General features: G+C 34.6%; 1 protein-coding gene across 1 annotated transcript; it reads left to right on the forward strand.

Annotated features, from left to right (window-relative positions):
- The first annotated feature begins 12,379 nt into the window (after positions 1 to 12,379).
- Positions 12,380 to 15,714, forward strand: LOC120088388 (metal transporter Nramp3-like). Its single transcript, XM_039045649.2, has 4 exons — positions 12,380 to 13,557; positions 13,649 to 13,785; positions 13,881 to 14,533; positions 15,153 to 15,714. The coding sequence occupies exons 1-4, from the start codon at positions 13,037 to 13,039 to the stop codon at positions 15,372 to 15,374; spliced, it is 1,533 nt and encodes a 510-aa protein (XP_038901577.1). The 5' UTR covers positions 12,380 to 13,036; the 3' UTR covers positions 15,375 to 15,714.
- The last annotated feature ends 1,398 nt before the right edge of the window (positions 15,715 to 17,112 follow it).

A 17,112-nucleotide genomic window follows, 5' to 3' on the forward strand; every position in this document is an offset into this window, starting at 1 on the left:
ATACAAGATTAATTAATTAAACTTTTTAATCAAATTAGTCAACAATCATTAACTGTGGGACACTCTACTAAAAATCTCATAATTGCATTCTTATGAATTGTAGACTAAGTCTGTGTCCATTGATTTAACTATTTTACGTAAGTCAATCGTTCACAAGTTATTTGTAATTACAACTGGGTCAAATTACTATTTTACGCCTTTAATTACCTTTTGCACCTTAACTATCACTGATCCTCTAATGAACAATTTTATTCATGGTCGAACTAGTCGAAGCTGTTAGGGTGTCGTAAAAACCCCACGATCTGAGCCAAATAAATTCCGTGCCTTATTCTACTAAATATAGCAAAGGGAAGTACGGTATTGATCCATAGGGAGCAGTCAAGACTTCTAGACTACAAAGATTATAGGAAGTTACAGGGGGGAGGGGTGGTGATTGGTGATGCAAAATAAATATAAATTGCATGAAATAAAATGGTGCGGAGTGAATTTAATACATAGGGTGTGAATTGAGCGATGTGAGTGAATTGAGTTTTAATTAATCAATCTAGCAAACATCTAGCCTGAGTCGGTCTAGGTTTTTCCATTCCATATAATTCTATCATAGACATAATAACAAAATTAGCCTGAGATCTTTGAACTAAAACTTAACCAACTCACTTAGAATCCTAAGTGCAATAAGTAAGATCGAGTTAATTCAAAGCTTAAACAAGAATTCTCCCCTAAACGATAAACTAACAAGCATTAAGCTTAAGGGTATACTAAGTTGAATAATCAATTTCCATCGTCTAATCAACTACTCAAAGTTAGATTCTTCTACATTACAAAAAGAATGCTTATTAATTGGAAGCCCAAATAAACATCACAACCTTACTTAACCTTCGCTTCTAGGTGATTAACTTACTAACAATTACAAATTAGAGCTAATCAAAAGCAAACAATCAAATTAAAACAGCTAGTTTGTCAGATAATCCGAAGAAAGAAAGATTCAAGAATAAAAGACGAAATCTCTATTAAACCAGAAAATCTCAGCAAAATATAATCCCTAGTCTCAAGAATTCTAAAATAATGGAAATAAACCAAAAGACCCAAGCTCAGTTCTTTTCTCTAGCCCTTAATCATCTTTAAGATCAAGTTCTTCAAGTTCAATCTTGACCAAAAATGGAACAAACTAAAGTTTACAGTGGAAAGTTGGATATTACGAGTGAAGAAAATGAAAAAACGGTGTACCCCCGTATAAATGACATAAATTTCATTTATAGTAGGCTGATGGCGTCGTGGCATTCGAGAGAGCATCACAGTGCTAAGGCACGCATGCGCATCCGTTGAAGTTCGTAGCACTGTGGCGTTGCACCAAAATTGGTGCTATTGGAAAAAGCACCGTGGCGCTAAACGTTGTGCCTCCAAGGGCCTTTTCGTCATTTTGCCTCTTTTGAAGCCTAGATTCTCTTTTTAGCTTCTAATTGTTCCAAATTAACTCCAAATAGTTCATAATAGTTGATTCTACCTCCAAGGCACCTAAAATATGTAAAAAAATACTAAATAAACACATTAAACACAATAACAACCTTGAATTAAGTAGAGCGAGATAACACATTTTTGGTGTTTTCAAACACCCCCCAACTTAATTCTTGATCGTCTTCGAGCAAGGTAGAAGATGATATCACTCAAATATTAGCTTGTTAAGTTGCCTAGTTCGCTATTCAAGCCTTAACAATCAAGTAAAGCTATGCACATAGTCAAATGGATAATAAAAAAGAATTCAACAAATTTAAGGCAAATTTGAAGACTCTCTTCAAACTTTATCATGCATGGATGAGTATGAACCCATCAATTTCAAGCACAAGAATATCCCAAAAAGCCTTATGAAGCCTCAGTTCATTTTCCCCCTACTCTGGCTCAAATGATCAAGAACTAGATTTCCAAAACTCAAAGTGGTGATACCATGTAATTAGAGTAATCAAAGTCGTTCAACACTTTATCCTTATTCTGTTTCTTTAGCTCTCTCTTTTTTTTTTTTCCAAATGGAGAGGAAATTTTATCAAGAAAGACTATTTTCGTTTTGGCTTTCCCACACGGTCGGGTTACGTGCATGACATCCAACTACAAGCCGAATTTCTTTCAAAAATGCCTAAGCTTACTTATTTCTCTAGGGTGCTTTAGCTCAGAGGGAAACTATGGGTGTCATAGCTGCCCCAAGTTATTCACACCCTTGAGAAAGAGGAGTAAACCTCTCCTTATTCAAACTCTCTAACCATTTATTTTAAGGTAACAAACAACTCGATTGATTACTTCTTAAAGTATGCATCACTAAATTGACTCCCAAAAATTTAATGTCTATTCTTAAGGCCTTTTGGAGTGACAACAATCTTATGACCTAATAATTCGATTCAAGGTGAGCAACGGTTGAGATAGATAAACAAAGAACTTAAAGATGCATGATAGAGATGAAGAAAAATTTTAAAAAAATGCCTTAAAAATCGTAAGTCCTTTTCTTTCACCCTTTCTCATACACACACAACTCTCATACACACATAACTCAAAAGAGTGCATCATATACCGGTCATAGTTGGGAACATAATAAAGAAGCAAACAACAAGCAAGCATACAACAATGTCTGAATTAGTGCTCAATGATCCCAAACTAAATTTTCACACCAAAAGAAATGTCAAATCCAAACACCCCACTCCCAACTTTTGAAGCTCACATTGTCCCCAATGTGATTGAAAATAGAGCACGAGGGATTAAAAGACTTCTCTAAATTAGCGGGATGAAGGGAGGATTTGGCTCACTCGAATCAAGCTTTTTCTCCACCAACCATCCTAGCAAAAGCAAGAATGATAGAAAATATTAAGCTAAATAATAAAGGAAAAATTGCAAAAAGAAATAAACACTAGGAAAGCATATAAATTTAAAGCCCAGCTACCTCTAGGATGCACAACTTTTAGGGTCGATTGCTCAACCATAATGGCTCATTTTCAGATATAAATCGGTGAGTCCAATCGGTAGGCGGGATCAAAGAAATCGAACGAATCCCCCTCATGGAAGACGTTCAAACGATGCCCATTCACCTTCAAATTTTTTCCCATCTAAAAATTCAAAATTTTCATTGCACCATAGGGATAAAAGTGAGAAACACCAAAGGGTCCAATTCACTTAGACAAGTTTTCCAAGCATGAATTTCAAATGAGAATTTTATAGAAGAACTTTCTGCCCTACCTGGAATGCTTTGGATGCAATTATTTTGTCATGAAATTCCTTCACTTGGACCAAAGTCTCCCTCAAGCTCCTAAGCTCTTTCGATCTCATGAACTTAGAAGGAAAATTAGGTTTAGGCACATAACCATTTAAGAAATGAAGAGGGTTAGAGAGTACTCCCTTTTTTCCTTTTCTTGAGGTGGTTTACCCACGAAGTCTGAAGAAGTATTCTCTTTTTTCAAGTTTTCTGGCCGAACTGTCATTGATGGTGATTCATACTTTTTTCCACTATGGAGTGTAATTGCACTCATGTTCTCTTTTAGGTTTGATCCGTACTGTGATAGGAGCTTTCCTGATTGCCTCTCTAACTTTCTCACTGAAGTGGCAAGCTGAGATACCTGAGTTCCTAAGGTGTCGAGACATTCTTCGTGTCCTATTGAAATTTCAAAGAGTTATCAACTAAACTTTTAATAATATCCTCTATGGACATAATTGAGATTGATGAAGGTCCTTTGCTAGGCTGAGCTTGCTTGTTCTGGCCACCTCATTTGACATTTGGTGATCCCGACACTCTAGATTATAGGTCTGACAGAAAGGGTCTCTTCATTTGTTTTGCCCATTAAAGTTGAACTCTTCAATAGAATTTACTTTCGAAATTGTCCCTTATTGAACATTTGGGCATATATCGGCTGTGCACCATGTATACTTGGTAAACTATATTGGGTTTGTTCTTTTTTAGGACCATTTGTTTCACAACATCAAAAAGATTAGCAATTTGGCTTTTAAGCTCACTTACATCAGATATATTTTTTACACTAACTGAGACCCTTGTGTCAAATTGTTAGGAGTTCCCTACCATGGTAGTTATTAGTTTCATTGCTTTGGTGATAGTTTTGTTAACCAGGGCTCCTTCTGCTACAGCATCAATGTTATTCTTGTCATTCTGCAACAACTTTTCATAAAAATACAGGATTAACTGCTGATCTGATATCTAATGATGTGAAAATTTTGCTCATATCCTCTTAAACCATTCCCTATATTCATGTTGTCCCAGATGACTAGATCTTCACGTTAATAATCACAATACACTCAGTTATAACGGTTGATAACAATTTAAGAGTCAGGGGAGATAGAATGTAGATGCTTGAAAAATCCTTCTGTCGTTTATCAAAAGTTTACACGATCGTGTAAACGATGCACCAATAACTAAACGATAGGCCAATTAAGTAAACGATAGGAGGAAGCGTTAAATAATTATGTAAACGACAGTTGACTAAAGCTAGATGATTGTATAGACAACAGCTGAGGAGCTAAACGATTGTATAAACGATTGAGCGCGGAGCTAGACGATTGTGTACACGATGCAATAGGAACTACACGATCGTGGAAACGATATCTTAGCAAAATCTAGACAATCGTAGAGGAAGAAGAAAAGACAAAGGAGTTTAAGTGGTTCGGCCAAAGGCCTACGTCCACTGTGCAAATTGGGAGGTTCTCTTTTATTACTCTTCAAAGTATTACATAACGAAATTCCTTGCTCTCTCAATTTCTAATCACTGTTACATTAATCTCTTGTTTGATTTCGTTTATATATGTGCAGGCGATTCGGTCAACGATGATGAGCTATGGTAGTTATAACATTTAACAGAAAGAAGTCGACAACAGTTCAACTGCTAGCTACACTATTCTTTATTGATTTCGAGTCTTTCTATAACAATTCATAAAGCATCTTTCCATCAAACTATGCTGTAAATTTATTTTTGTATGCTTATAGCTCGTGAGGTGAGAAAGAACTTTTCTAGGAATTGCTGCTGCATCTCCTCCCATGACGTGATACATCCTATGACAGGATGTAGAGCCAGTCATTCGCATCTCCTTTCAATGGAAAAGGGAATGCTCTCATGTTGAGTTGCTCTTGAGTCACTCCATTTAAAACGAGATGGAACTTCTTCAGTTGTTTATGTGGGTTTTCACTTGCAAGACCAGAAAAGGAAGAGAGTAAGTGAATTAACTCAGATTTTAGTTCAAACGTACCTGTCGTCTCAGGGTACACAATGCATAGGGGCTGTTAGATGAAATCAGGTGTTGCCAACTCCCTCACGTTTTCTTTTGCTCAGCCATTAGTGGAATTTTCTCTTTAGACTCCTCTTCTTAGGACTCTTCTTCTTCTGATGTTGTCTTCCACACGGACGGGATCGTTTTGTGCAGCTTGCGCCCTCATATATCTTTTGATTCTCTTCTCCTTCCGATATATTTCTACAAAATATAACAATCGATCATGCATCAAAAGAGAAATGAGTTAGCATGCAAGAAAATATAAGCTTTCTAATAAAGAAACCTATTGGCTCCCTGACAACGTGCCAATTTTGTCACAACAATTAGGGCGTCGTAAAAACCCCATGATCCGAGCCAAATAAATTTCATGCTTTACTCTATTAAATATAGTAAAGGGAAGTACAGAGTCGATCCACAGGGAGCCATCAAGATTTCTAGACCATAAAGCTTATAAGAAGTAACCGGAAGGGAGAGGGGGTTATGATTGGTGATACAAAACAAATGTAAATTGCACAAAATAAGATGGCGCGGATTGAATTTAATGCACATAGTGTGAATTGAGCGAATTGAGTGTTAGTTAATCAATTTAGCGAACACCTAGCTTAGGTTGGTCTAGGTTTTCCTATTCTATAATTCTATCAGAGACTCAATCACAAAATTAGCATGAAACCTTCCAATTAAAACTTCATAAGATCCAGTTAATTCAATGCTTAAGCAAGAATTCTCCCCAAAACGATAAACCAAAAAGTATTAAGCTTAAGGGCATGCTAAGTTAAACAATCAATTTCTATCGTGCAATCGACTATTAAAGGTGAGATTCATCTACATTAGAAAGAGAATGTTTATTAAATGGAAACCCAAATTAACATCACAACCTTACTTAACCTTTGCTTCTAGGTGATTAACTTACTAACGACAACAAATTAGAGCTAATCGAAAGCAAACAATCAAATTAAAATGGCTAGTTTGTCAGATAATCCAAGAAAGAAAGATTGAAGAATGATTATAACATGAAATCTCAATTAAACCAGAAAATCTAGCAAAATACAATCCCAAGTCTCAAGAATTCTAAAATAATGGAAATAATCCAAAAGACCAAAGCTCAATTCTTATCTCTAGCCCTTAATCATCTTTAAAATCAAGTTCTTCAAGTTCAATCTTGATACAGTGGAAAGCTCGAGATTACAAGTGAAGTAAATGGAAAAATGACGTTATCTCGTAAAAATGACCTAGATGGCATTTCTAGCAAGTCGGTGGCACTGCGACGCTATCTGCTAAGGCACCGTGCGTCCTCGGAGTTCGTAGCACTACACCAAAATTGGTGCTACTGGAAAAAAGCATTGCGCCTCTAAGGGTGTTTCCGTCATTTTGCCTCATTTGAAGCCTGAATGCTCTTTTTATCTTTTAATTGCTCTAAATTAATCCCAAACAGTATATAATGGTCGATTCTACCTCCAAGGCTCCTGAAACCTGTAACAAATACTAACTAAACACATTAAACACAATAACGACCATGAATTAAGTAGACGAGATAACACATTTTCGGTGTTATCACCAACCATAAACAAAGCTCCTCTCGGACCAGTAGAAGGGTGAGGCTTCATTATTCAAGTCTCGAAGTCAACATTTAAGAGAACAACCTATTTACTTACCCTAAAGTTGGGAAGAGGTAAATTCTATCTTGTGAAGCTATGTTCTCAACTCCTCACTCGGTATCGTCCTCAAAATGATAGGTATATTGAGTCGGAAACTAAGACCACTCTCACACATACAAGTCAAAGAACGACCCTCATGAGTAAGAGTTCATAACTCTCTTAGGATTAAGATCAAGTTACATGGTTATCGTTTGAAATACTAATCTCTTCAGTTAACGTTGTTACAAACAGAGATTATATATTTCATGGTCAATCTTATATAGACTCACTGTATAGGATACCTCCACTTACATGTTATCACATGACCGATTTAGATTAAATCATTTATAAAACTTATAACATTTATAACACTTACAAAGTGAGTTGTATCCATAGTGTTACCATGGTAAGGTAGGATAAGTTACTCAACCTTATCCGTATACCATAGACCTTTTAGGTTATTCCTTGAACACACTCTATTTGTATGTCAAACACATACTGTTCAAGTTACATTAAATGACTTTGAATCTTAGTTTATTGGATTTGAGTTATTCATGAAAATAGAAGATAAATAACATTTTATTTATAAAATAATTCGTTTACAATTTGCAGACTACGAGATTTAGGACATAAATCCCAACACATATTATGTGCAAATGTTTATCTATTCCAACCACGTGCTTGGATCCGTCAATGAGATATTCGTAACAACTAGATTAAGTTAGTAAATGTCAAATTAATTACACATATATGTGCGAACGCACATGCACAAGTTCTTTAAAGTCAAAATGAATATAAATATTGGTTGATTGGACAAATGTCTAAACCTATTTTTCACTTCATAAATGTCTAAATACATAAATCTTTAATTTATTTAATTTCAAAACGAACTATTCTTCTCCCAAAAAAATAATAATATTAAAAGGTGTGTAAGCACATAATATAATACAACAAATTCAAATCAAACGAAAATAATTCAAATATAGGTTTTTAGATTACAAAATCAAAATGAAATGATCATGAAAAGATTAACATATCTAAAAACAAAAAACAAATAGTACCTTTATGGGCAAAAAAATAAAGATATGACAGTTAAAAATCAAAATTGATTTAAAAAAATATAGAAATATCAAAAACTAAAATCCAAACGATAGGCATAAATAAAAGAAGGTTTGCAAGTTAGTGTTGTTTTTTCATATAAGTGATTTAATGGTGACATTTTTAAACTCCAATATCGACAATCATCAAATTAGAATAATAATCACTACCCTCTAAAGAAGAAATTATTGGGATTGGTGTCCTAATTCTCCCAGAGTCTCATAGTTTGTAATCTATACATATTGTTATGAATAAAATAAGAGTTATTTTATTTAGCATTTACTCATATCTAATAAATAAAACTCCATGGTTATTGTATGTAAACTTAAGTATGTACATGGGATATACAAGTGGATCATGCCTTAAGTGATAACATAAATAGGTCTGTAGTATAAGGATTAAGAAGGGATACCTGATCCTGGTGACACTATGGATACGACCTGATTTTAGAGGTTTGCAAGTATTGTGAACTACTACAGATGGTAGATCCTGACCATTCATGTGGAGACATACGAGCGAGGGTGTCCTATACAAAGAGTTTGTATAAGACCAGACCACGAGATGATTCGTCTCTGTATATAATGTCGTTGATACTGGAGACTTACATCTCACTTAAACGACCATAGGTGACATGACCTCAATCTTGAGTGTTTTGGGAACTTCTACTTTTGAGGGTGATTCTTTAAGTAGTATGGGGTGAGACTGGCCAGATTGCCAACTCAAAATGCCTACCTTTTTGGGGATTTGTCTAACTTGGGAGCTGGGAACTCAGTTACACAAGATGGAATTCACTCCTTCCCCAAAGCATGGGTAAATAGATAGATTACTCCCTTAAGGGCTGATTCTGGGTCTTGAACATAGTAGCCACAACTTCTTTTTGGAAGAGAGGACTCAGTCATTGTAGGACCATGACTTATGTTCATTAGAGGGATCATTGGTACTTAAGGAGTTATAGTTACACAGGGTTATTGCCCTAGTTGTACTTACGAGCAATCTGTGAAGTACAACTAATATATCTGTTGATTGGTTGATATGGACACATAATATATCTGTGATAAGGAGACTTCAACTGTCGATCTTTAGTGGAGTGCCTGGAAGTTAACGGATATTGGATCAAGAGGACTAAAGAGTTTAATCAGTTATTCATGTACCATTGGAGCTTCGAGCTACAGATCCATAAGGTCCCCTTGGTAGCTCAATGAATTCAAGTTGAGAATAAGTTCTTGGTGTTTATTTGACATATTAAAATTAACAAGAGGTAATACAATTATATATGATATGATCGATGTGATGTATGAGATACATCAAGTGGAGGATTAATGTAAATCAGATTTACATTAAGAACCATGAAATAGAAAAAGAGCTATTGTTTATATGTTTCATGAGATGAAATATTAAAACTATAGGTTATAAATATACTATGGTAAGTTGTTATTATATATATTTATAATAATATTGATTATTGGATAATTATCTCTTTTTCTCTAATAACCAATTGAGTGGGAGGTTATTGGTAGTTTCATGGTAATCATGAGATAAAAGGAAAAATGTTTTCCTAATTTTAGTAGTTGTTGAATTGAGATTTCTATTCTAGGAAATTACTCACGGTAGGCTGTCAGGTGGATTAGATTCACTAAACGATAGCTGAAGAGAGACTAGATGATCGTGGAGTATCACTACATGATAGTTCACTCAGCTGGCCTTTGGCTAAATGATCGTAGAGCATTTGTTAAATGATTGGGCATTGTTTATACAATAGACCTCTGTCATCTCCCACTTACTCAATCGTTTATATGATTGTTCATCCTTTGGTCTTGTCTTCTAACTAAGTCCACATAGGGCCCACACTTCTGAATTCTCACACCGAGAATACCAAGGTAGCCATTATGGTGGTGTCGTACTCAACTCAACATAGTCGAGGTTTTTAGAGGGCGTTCGTTGTGTTTGTGATCTTGGAGATTTATGAGTTCGTGTTCGCTTTGATCGTGTTGTGTTGCGCTCGTAGTGTTCGAGTGTTCGTGATTGTTGTTTTGCTGTTTGTACGAGCGTTCAAGATCAAGGGAGTTTGAAGATGAGTCTTCAAAGGTATGTTTATTTTTTCCCTTGATTAACTAGAAAATCATGTTGTAATTTCGTATTGTGCATAGCCTGTATGTTTCCGTTTTTTTATTGTGATTGGGTATGTTCATATATGAATAAAATTTGGAACGATCATTCTGCTGCTCATGGAATTTCTCATGTCTGATTTCCTTCAGAAATGACTACAATTCTTCCCATACATCACCACTATTATGTTAGGTAATGAAGTCCACATCAACAACATCGACAAACTTAGAAACCTACAATTTTTCATACTAATGTGATAGACCAAATTAGTATGAATGACAAATATGCAATTTAGAGTGGTCTAATGCAAGCACACACTATTAGCATGTAGTAATATAGAAAGTATTCCAAGTATCGTATTCCCAAGAGACTATTTATACAATTCAAATTTTCTAAGAAAGAGTTTTTTGATGTAAACCAATTGGTAACTGATAAAGAAATGACTTTGAGGTTGTTTGCAAATAATAAAGATAAAACTGATAATAAAACAAGGAATTCAAGTCAAGTTTTAGCTCATGGATAAACTATTTTAAGCTATGCGACCACATCACGTTGACATCGACTAGCTATAAACAGAGAACTAATCCTATTCAGCCTTGTTATACAGTAAAACACAAACTGCTTGTGAATACCCCTATTTTTGAGTTTAGGCGCATTGTCGTGTGCACTAACTTTCATAACTTCTTCAATATACCCCTTATCAATTTTTTTCTATTAATCAATCTCTAAAACATTCTTCATCCATCCCTCTTTTTCCCTCTCTTCTCAAATATCATAACTTTAAATAAACAAGTGGAACTCTCTTATTTTTTATCACGTCGAAATATACAAATAAGAAATATCATCATCTAAAAAAAATTAGTTAAAATTATCTTGAATTAGAAAAGAACCAATTCGGAAATGGTTTAAATAGATACCTTCATTTTTTCTCTTATTCATTATATATAATTTTTGTAATGCAAGCATTTTCTTTCTTTTGCCTCCTGTTGTTTGTTGTTAAAATCATGACCCAAATTCTTAACATATGGTTTTTTTTTTATTAAATAAGCATATTAACTTATATTCAACTACTATTATGTTATTTTAAAAATGTTTAAGTCATAAGACCTCTTGGTGATTCCATTATTCTCTTTTCTTCTTTCTATAATCTATTTACCTTGATTGAAGGAGGTGGTTTTAAAATTAAGAAATCAAAGAAGGATAACAAGAGAATGTTGAAGAAGAAAGTAAAAATAAACAATTGTTATGTCATAAATCGAAGTAGAAGAGCTAAAAAATGGAATATGGGCTGGAATAAGGCATAGGTAAACAAATTCCATTTATATACATATGCTAAAAGTATTTTTCAAAGGGCAAGTGTATCAATGCAACTTTTGAAATGTTAACGATATTTTTGAAACAAGATGCTAAAGTTTATGATTCTTTTTAAACTTCAACGACATTAATGAAAATTTTAAAGTTTAGGAGTATTATTTGAAAAAAAAAAAAAAAAAAACTAACACTAAGGAAAGGTTTGAACTTTTTTTCTAAAGCCTTAATGAAAATTTTGAAATGTTTATAGACACTATTCTATAGCTTAGTAAAAAGATTAGGTAAAAGAAAATGTTACAAAAATAGAAGGTTTAAATCTTATTTTATTTCCTGAATTTAAAATCTTAATCTATTTTAATCTTTAAATTTTCAAAAGCGTTCATTTTAGTCCATAAAATTTTAAAAAGTATTTATTTTAATCCCTACTATTAAATTTATGTTATTTTTTCAACATAAATGTGAGGAAGATTGTATTTTTGATGACTAGGTTCTAGATGTATTGAGCAAAATGAAGGTGAAATAAAATGTCAACGATCAACACACCAAAATACAAAATCACCAAAATTTTGAACTAAAAATGTCATCTAAATTCTCCCCTTAGCAACCTTATTCAAAATTAAAACTCTAGATTTTTTAGTATAGCTAATTTATTTGTTAGTTTAGTCATCCTAAAATAGAAGTCATCTTGACATTTTGGTAAAGAGTTAACAAAATTTTAATATAACAAAAACTAAAATAAACATTTTTTAAATGTTCATAGACTAGAATGAATATTTTTAAAAGTCGAGGGATCAAAATAAAATAATAATCAAAATTTGAGATTAAAACAAATATTTTTAAAAATTTAAAAATTAAAATAGAATATCATTGAAAGCACGCGGAAGGCACGTTGAAGTTATCATGGTGGATTCCACGAGGGCACGGGCGGGCCACGGCGAGAACATCCACGAACACGTTCTGTCCACACACATGGCCTCATCAAACCCGTCCATGCCGCACGCTCGCCTTCTTCCGTCCCTGATTTCGCATTTCAATAACCCAAAAAATCTCCCCATTTGCCGAATTCCCATTCCACGTCCCTTTCGCTTTATCTCCACGCTGTCTTCCCACCTCACACAAAATTCCCAGTACTACGGTTTCCCATCAACACGTCGCCGTTTCGCCTCGGCCTCGCTCGCTGGCCCCCTCTTTTGGCTTTTGTTCTTGTTCGATGTTTTAAACTTTAATCGAAGACGCAAATCTTGGAGGACGAGTGTTTGATTCGAACCCCTTTGTTGGGGATTGTGAAAATTTTCATCTTTTCTGTGGATCAGTCAAGATTGATTTTGGTGACGACCAAGCTGAGCTATTCTTTTCACACTTGGTGTTCTTTCTTTTTTATAATTGGGTCCCGAAATTCTGTACGATTACCCTTCGAGTTTTCTATCATTCCGAAAAAGGAAAAGTGGAACATAACCTTGAGTGCGATAGCCACTGGCGGTTTCTTTCTTTTTCTTCCTAGCTTCGCTTCACGATAAAGCTTCTCGAAGAGAATTTTTTGGGCAAATACTCCAAACGCAGGGTTGGAAAAGCTAAAGCTCTGCAATTCACTCCGTAGTTTGGATTTTTAGACACCCAATTCCGTTAATTGGCCAATCATGCATCCCGATGATCAGCAGCAGCAGCCGTTGATAGAGGAGGAAGATGAAGAAACTGCTTACAACGTAACGGAGAAGGTTGTGGTAATTGGGATTAACGAACCGGAGTCCGATTCGGACGTGGGTTTGCTGCCGTTTTCATGGAGGAAGCTCTGGCTGTTCACAGGGCCTGGGTTTTTGATGAGCATAGCGTTTTTAGATCCTGGGAATTTGGAGTCCAATCTTCAGGCTGGTGCTATAGCTGGGTATTCCTTGTTGTGGCTTCTGTTGTGGGCTACGGCCATGGGGCTTTTGATCCAGTTGCTTTCGGCTAGGCTTGGTGTTGCCACTGGAAGGCACTTGGCTGAGCTGTGTAGAGAAGAGTACCCAACTTGGGCGAGAATTGTGCTGTGGGTCATGGCTGAGTTCGCCCTGATTGGGGCTGATATACAGGAAGTCATTGGGAGTGCTATAGCTATTAAGATTCTGAGTAATGGTGCATTGCCTCTCTGGGCTGGAGTCATCATCACTGCTTTAGATTGGTAATTTTTTTATTCTATCTCATTTCCCAAATTGGGTTTTCTGTGTTTATGCTTCCTCAATTTGAAAGTTTTTTTTGTTGATTCTTGTCAGTTTTATCTTCCTGTTTCTTGAGAATTATGGTGTGAGGAAACTGGAGGCTGTTTTTGCTGTTCTTATTGCTACAATGGCACTCTCATTTGCTTGGATGTTTGGTGAAACTAAGCCAGATGGGAAGGAGCTTCTATTGGGTGAGGACTGAGGAGACTTTTTTTTTTTTTTTCTTTTTTGGTCTTTCATTGTTTTTGCCACTTGCACAATGGCCAATAATGGATCTTCTTTACAGGTATTTTAATTCCAAAACTTAGCTCCAAGACAATTACACAGGCTGTTGCTGTTGTGGGGTGTATAATTATGCCTCATAATGTGTTTTTGCACTCTGCTCTTGTGCAGTCACGAGATGTCGATCCGAGTAAGAAAGGGCGGGTCCGAGAAGCTCTGAGATACTACTCTATTGAGTCCACTCTTGCCCTTTTTGTCTCCTTCATCATCAACTTGTTTGTTACAACTGTGTTTGCTAAAGCTTTCTATGGCACAGACATAGCGAATAGCATTGGTCTTGTAAATGCAGGCCAATATCTTCAAGATAAATATGGTGGTGGGCTTTTCCCCATTCTGTACATCTGGGCTATTGGTCTATTAGCTGCTGGCCAAAGTAGCACCATCACTGGTACCTATGCAGGACAGTTTATCATGAGTGGATTCCTGAACTTGAAGTTGAAAAAATGGCTAAGAGCTTTGATAACTCGAAGCTTTGCAATCGTGCCAACTATGATTGTCGCTCTCGTGTTCGAAACTTCTGACTCGATGGTCGATGTTCTGAATGAATGGCTCAATGTCCTCCAGTCAATTCAGATTCCCTTTGCTCTGATTCCTCTTCTCTGTTTGGCTTCGAAGGAACATCTAATGGGTAGTTTCAAAATTGGGCCCATTTTAAAGGTATGTGTGTGATGATCACTATTCTAGGTTTATGTTATACAGTCCATTGCAAAGGAAATGATGTATCAATTACTTGGTCACAGCTTTGTTTTACTTTTGATTTGTAGAGAATATCTATATTAGTTACTAAGCACCTTGCATATTAGTTTCATGAATTAGGATCATGGATGGTAGCCTCGTTGAATCAACCTTAAATCCACAAGTCTTAATGCGACCCCACAAGTGACTGCTGATACAGCAGAGGTTTGGACATTAGAATTCTAATTCCAGTTTAATTTTTGCTAGACTCAAACGCTTTAGTTTAGGACATACACTATCAAGCAATGAAAGAAAGTTTAAGCCATATTATATATAATGGAATACATTCCTATAGATCTAGAAGTCCTTGGCCTTCATCTTTGAATCTGTAAATGGCATTATTGGGTTAAGAATCTTCAGTTCTTTTTTCTCTAAGCACCAAAAAAAAAAAAAAAAAAACAAACAAAAACAAAAGAAAACCATGCTGTTTTCGGTTGTTTAGGTCTAAGATCATCTAAAACCTCCATGTAGTTCAATAAATTGTTTAGAAACAAAACAACAATTGTAGTTCAAGAACTCACATGCCTTTCTGCACCTTCAGACTACCTCTTGGCTGGTGGCAGTCTTGGTGATGGCCATCAACGGGTATCTTTTGGTGAGCTTCATCTCATCGGAAGTGAATGGAGTGCTCTTCACCATTTTCGTGTTCGTCTTCATCGCTGCATATCTTGCCTTTGTTGTTTACCTCGTCTATCGAAGCATTTCGTTTTCAAGTTGGCACAACTTCATCAACCGGAAGACGTACACTGCCAATGGAAACTGAGTTATCATCTTCAACTTTGACTCTGACTTATTCAGATTGCAGATCGATAATTGTCAAATAATTGTCTTGTCCTAAAGCATCTGTTGAAACGCAGTTGGAGAACACTTCCCTGGAGTAATATATCAGCTAGTTTCAAGATATATGGGTTATGATTTGACATGTTTTTCCTTGAGAAAAGCTGTTCTGGTTAATTTTGTATTATAATTGTTCATTTTTCTGTTCTCATACTGTCAAATGAAGCAGATAGTAGGCTATGGTGCAGCTTGAATCTGATCGTAATTTAAGTTTATGTAGGCTTGTTAGTCTTTGGTTATATCAATGTCATTCAAGTGTTCTGATTTGCTTGGCACAATTAATCACACTTACTCAACAGTAAACGATTAAGGCCACTTTTGTATTGATTTTATTTCTAGTGTTCTGTTTTCTAAATGAGCACACTTGAAATTTTAGTGACCAAAAACAAAAATTACTTTTTGAAAATTATTCATTTCCTCTGTTTTTATAACATGGTTTGGTTATTGAAAAACATTAGTATAAAGTAGATAACAAATAAAAAAAATCAAATAGTAACCAAAGAGTTTAAATTATGCTTATTTTATATCAATTCTAACATATGATGATGTGATTTGATACAATGAGTTTTCAAGGAAGTTAAGTTAAAAATAGTGATGGTGAAGTTTCTTATCAGATAATGTTCACGAATGTACTTAGTTAAAAATAGCCAGTCTTATCAAAATCGTTAAAAATAGCCAGTCTTATCAAAATCTTATGTTTGGTTAATTACATTCATGAATAATTGGTTGGACATTTCTTGTTTCCTTATCGTTAGTTCAAATCAGCATCACCAACATCATCATCATTATTGTTATTATTATTATAGAAAAGAGAAATACTGAAATAGAAAACATTATTAATATTATTATTATTATTATTATTATTATTAATAAGTACAATAGAGATCGTCATCATATTGCTATTATTTTTATTATTATTGAGTACAATAAAGATCAGAGAATCCAAACCACTAATATCTCAATTACAAACACTTATGTATGCTAGTTGAGCTATGTCCAAATTATTATATTTACTTGTTTAATAACTATTATTTTAGAGAAATTTAAGATTTTAAAATTTACTACGGGGTTGGATTTAATTTGTAAGTGTTCATAATTGTGGGTAGAATTTAGGTGATATCCATATATCGATGATATTAATAATATAAAAGTCAATTCCATTTGATAAAATTTTACCATTGATAGCTACTACTAAAAGTTATCCATGATAACCACTGATTGAAGCTATCAATGATGGCCATAGCTATCACTGATATCCGTATATCAGTGACATGACTTAGGTATATATCAATAAAATGAATGATATTAATGATATTGGTGATATAAGTTAGGTAAATATCAGATAAGTCACTTATAACCTCATAGACTTCTATCACTTATAGTTTTAAATGTTAATCTTTGAAAGATAATAGTTTCATTTCAAAAGTTGATAACTACTTATAAAAGTCTATCATTGATATCCACTGATAGCCTTAGGTGTTAATATTTCAAATTTGATTACAATTGATCAAAGTATATCAATGTTAGCCATTGAAAACTGATAGCAAAAATGTAAGTGATATTTCAAGTGTTAATCTTTTAAGGTTGTATAAATATTTCTCAAATTCAAAATTATCATTGATAACAACTATCGATGATAGCAATTGATAGTAGCTATTAGTGGC

Source organism: Benincasa hispida, chromosome 10, assembly GCF_027475165.1.
Source record: "Benincasa hispida cultivar pf3 chromosome 10, pf3_genome.v1.1, whole genome shotgun sequence".
Classification (NCBI taxonomy): domain Eukaryota; kingdom Viridiplantae; phylum Streptophyta; class Magnoliopsida; order Cucurbitales; family Cucurbitaceae; genus Benincasa; species Benincasa hispida.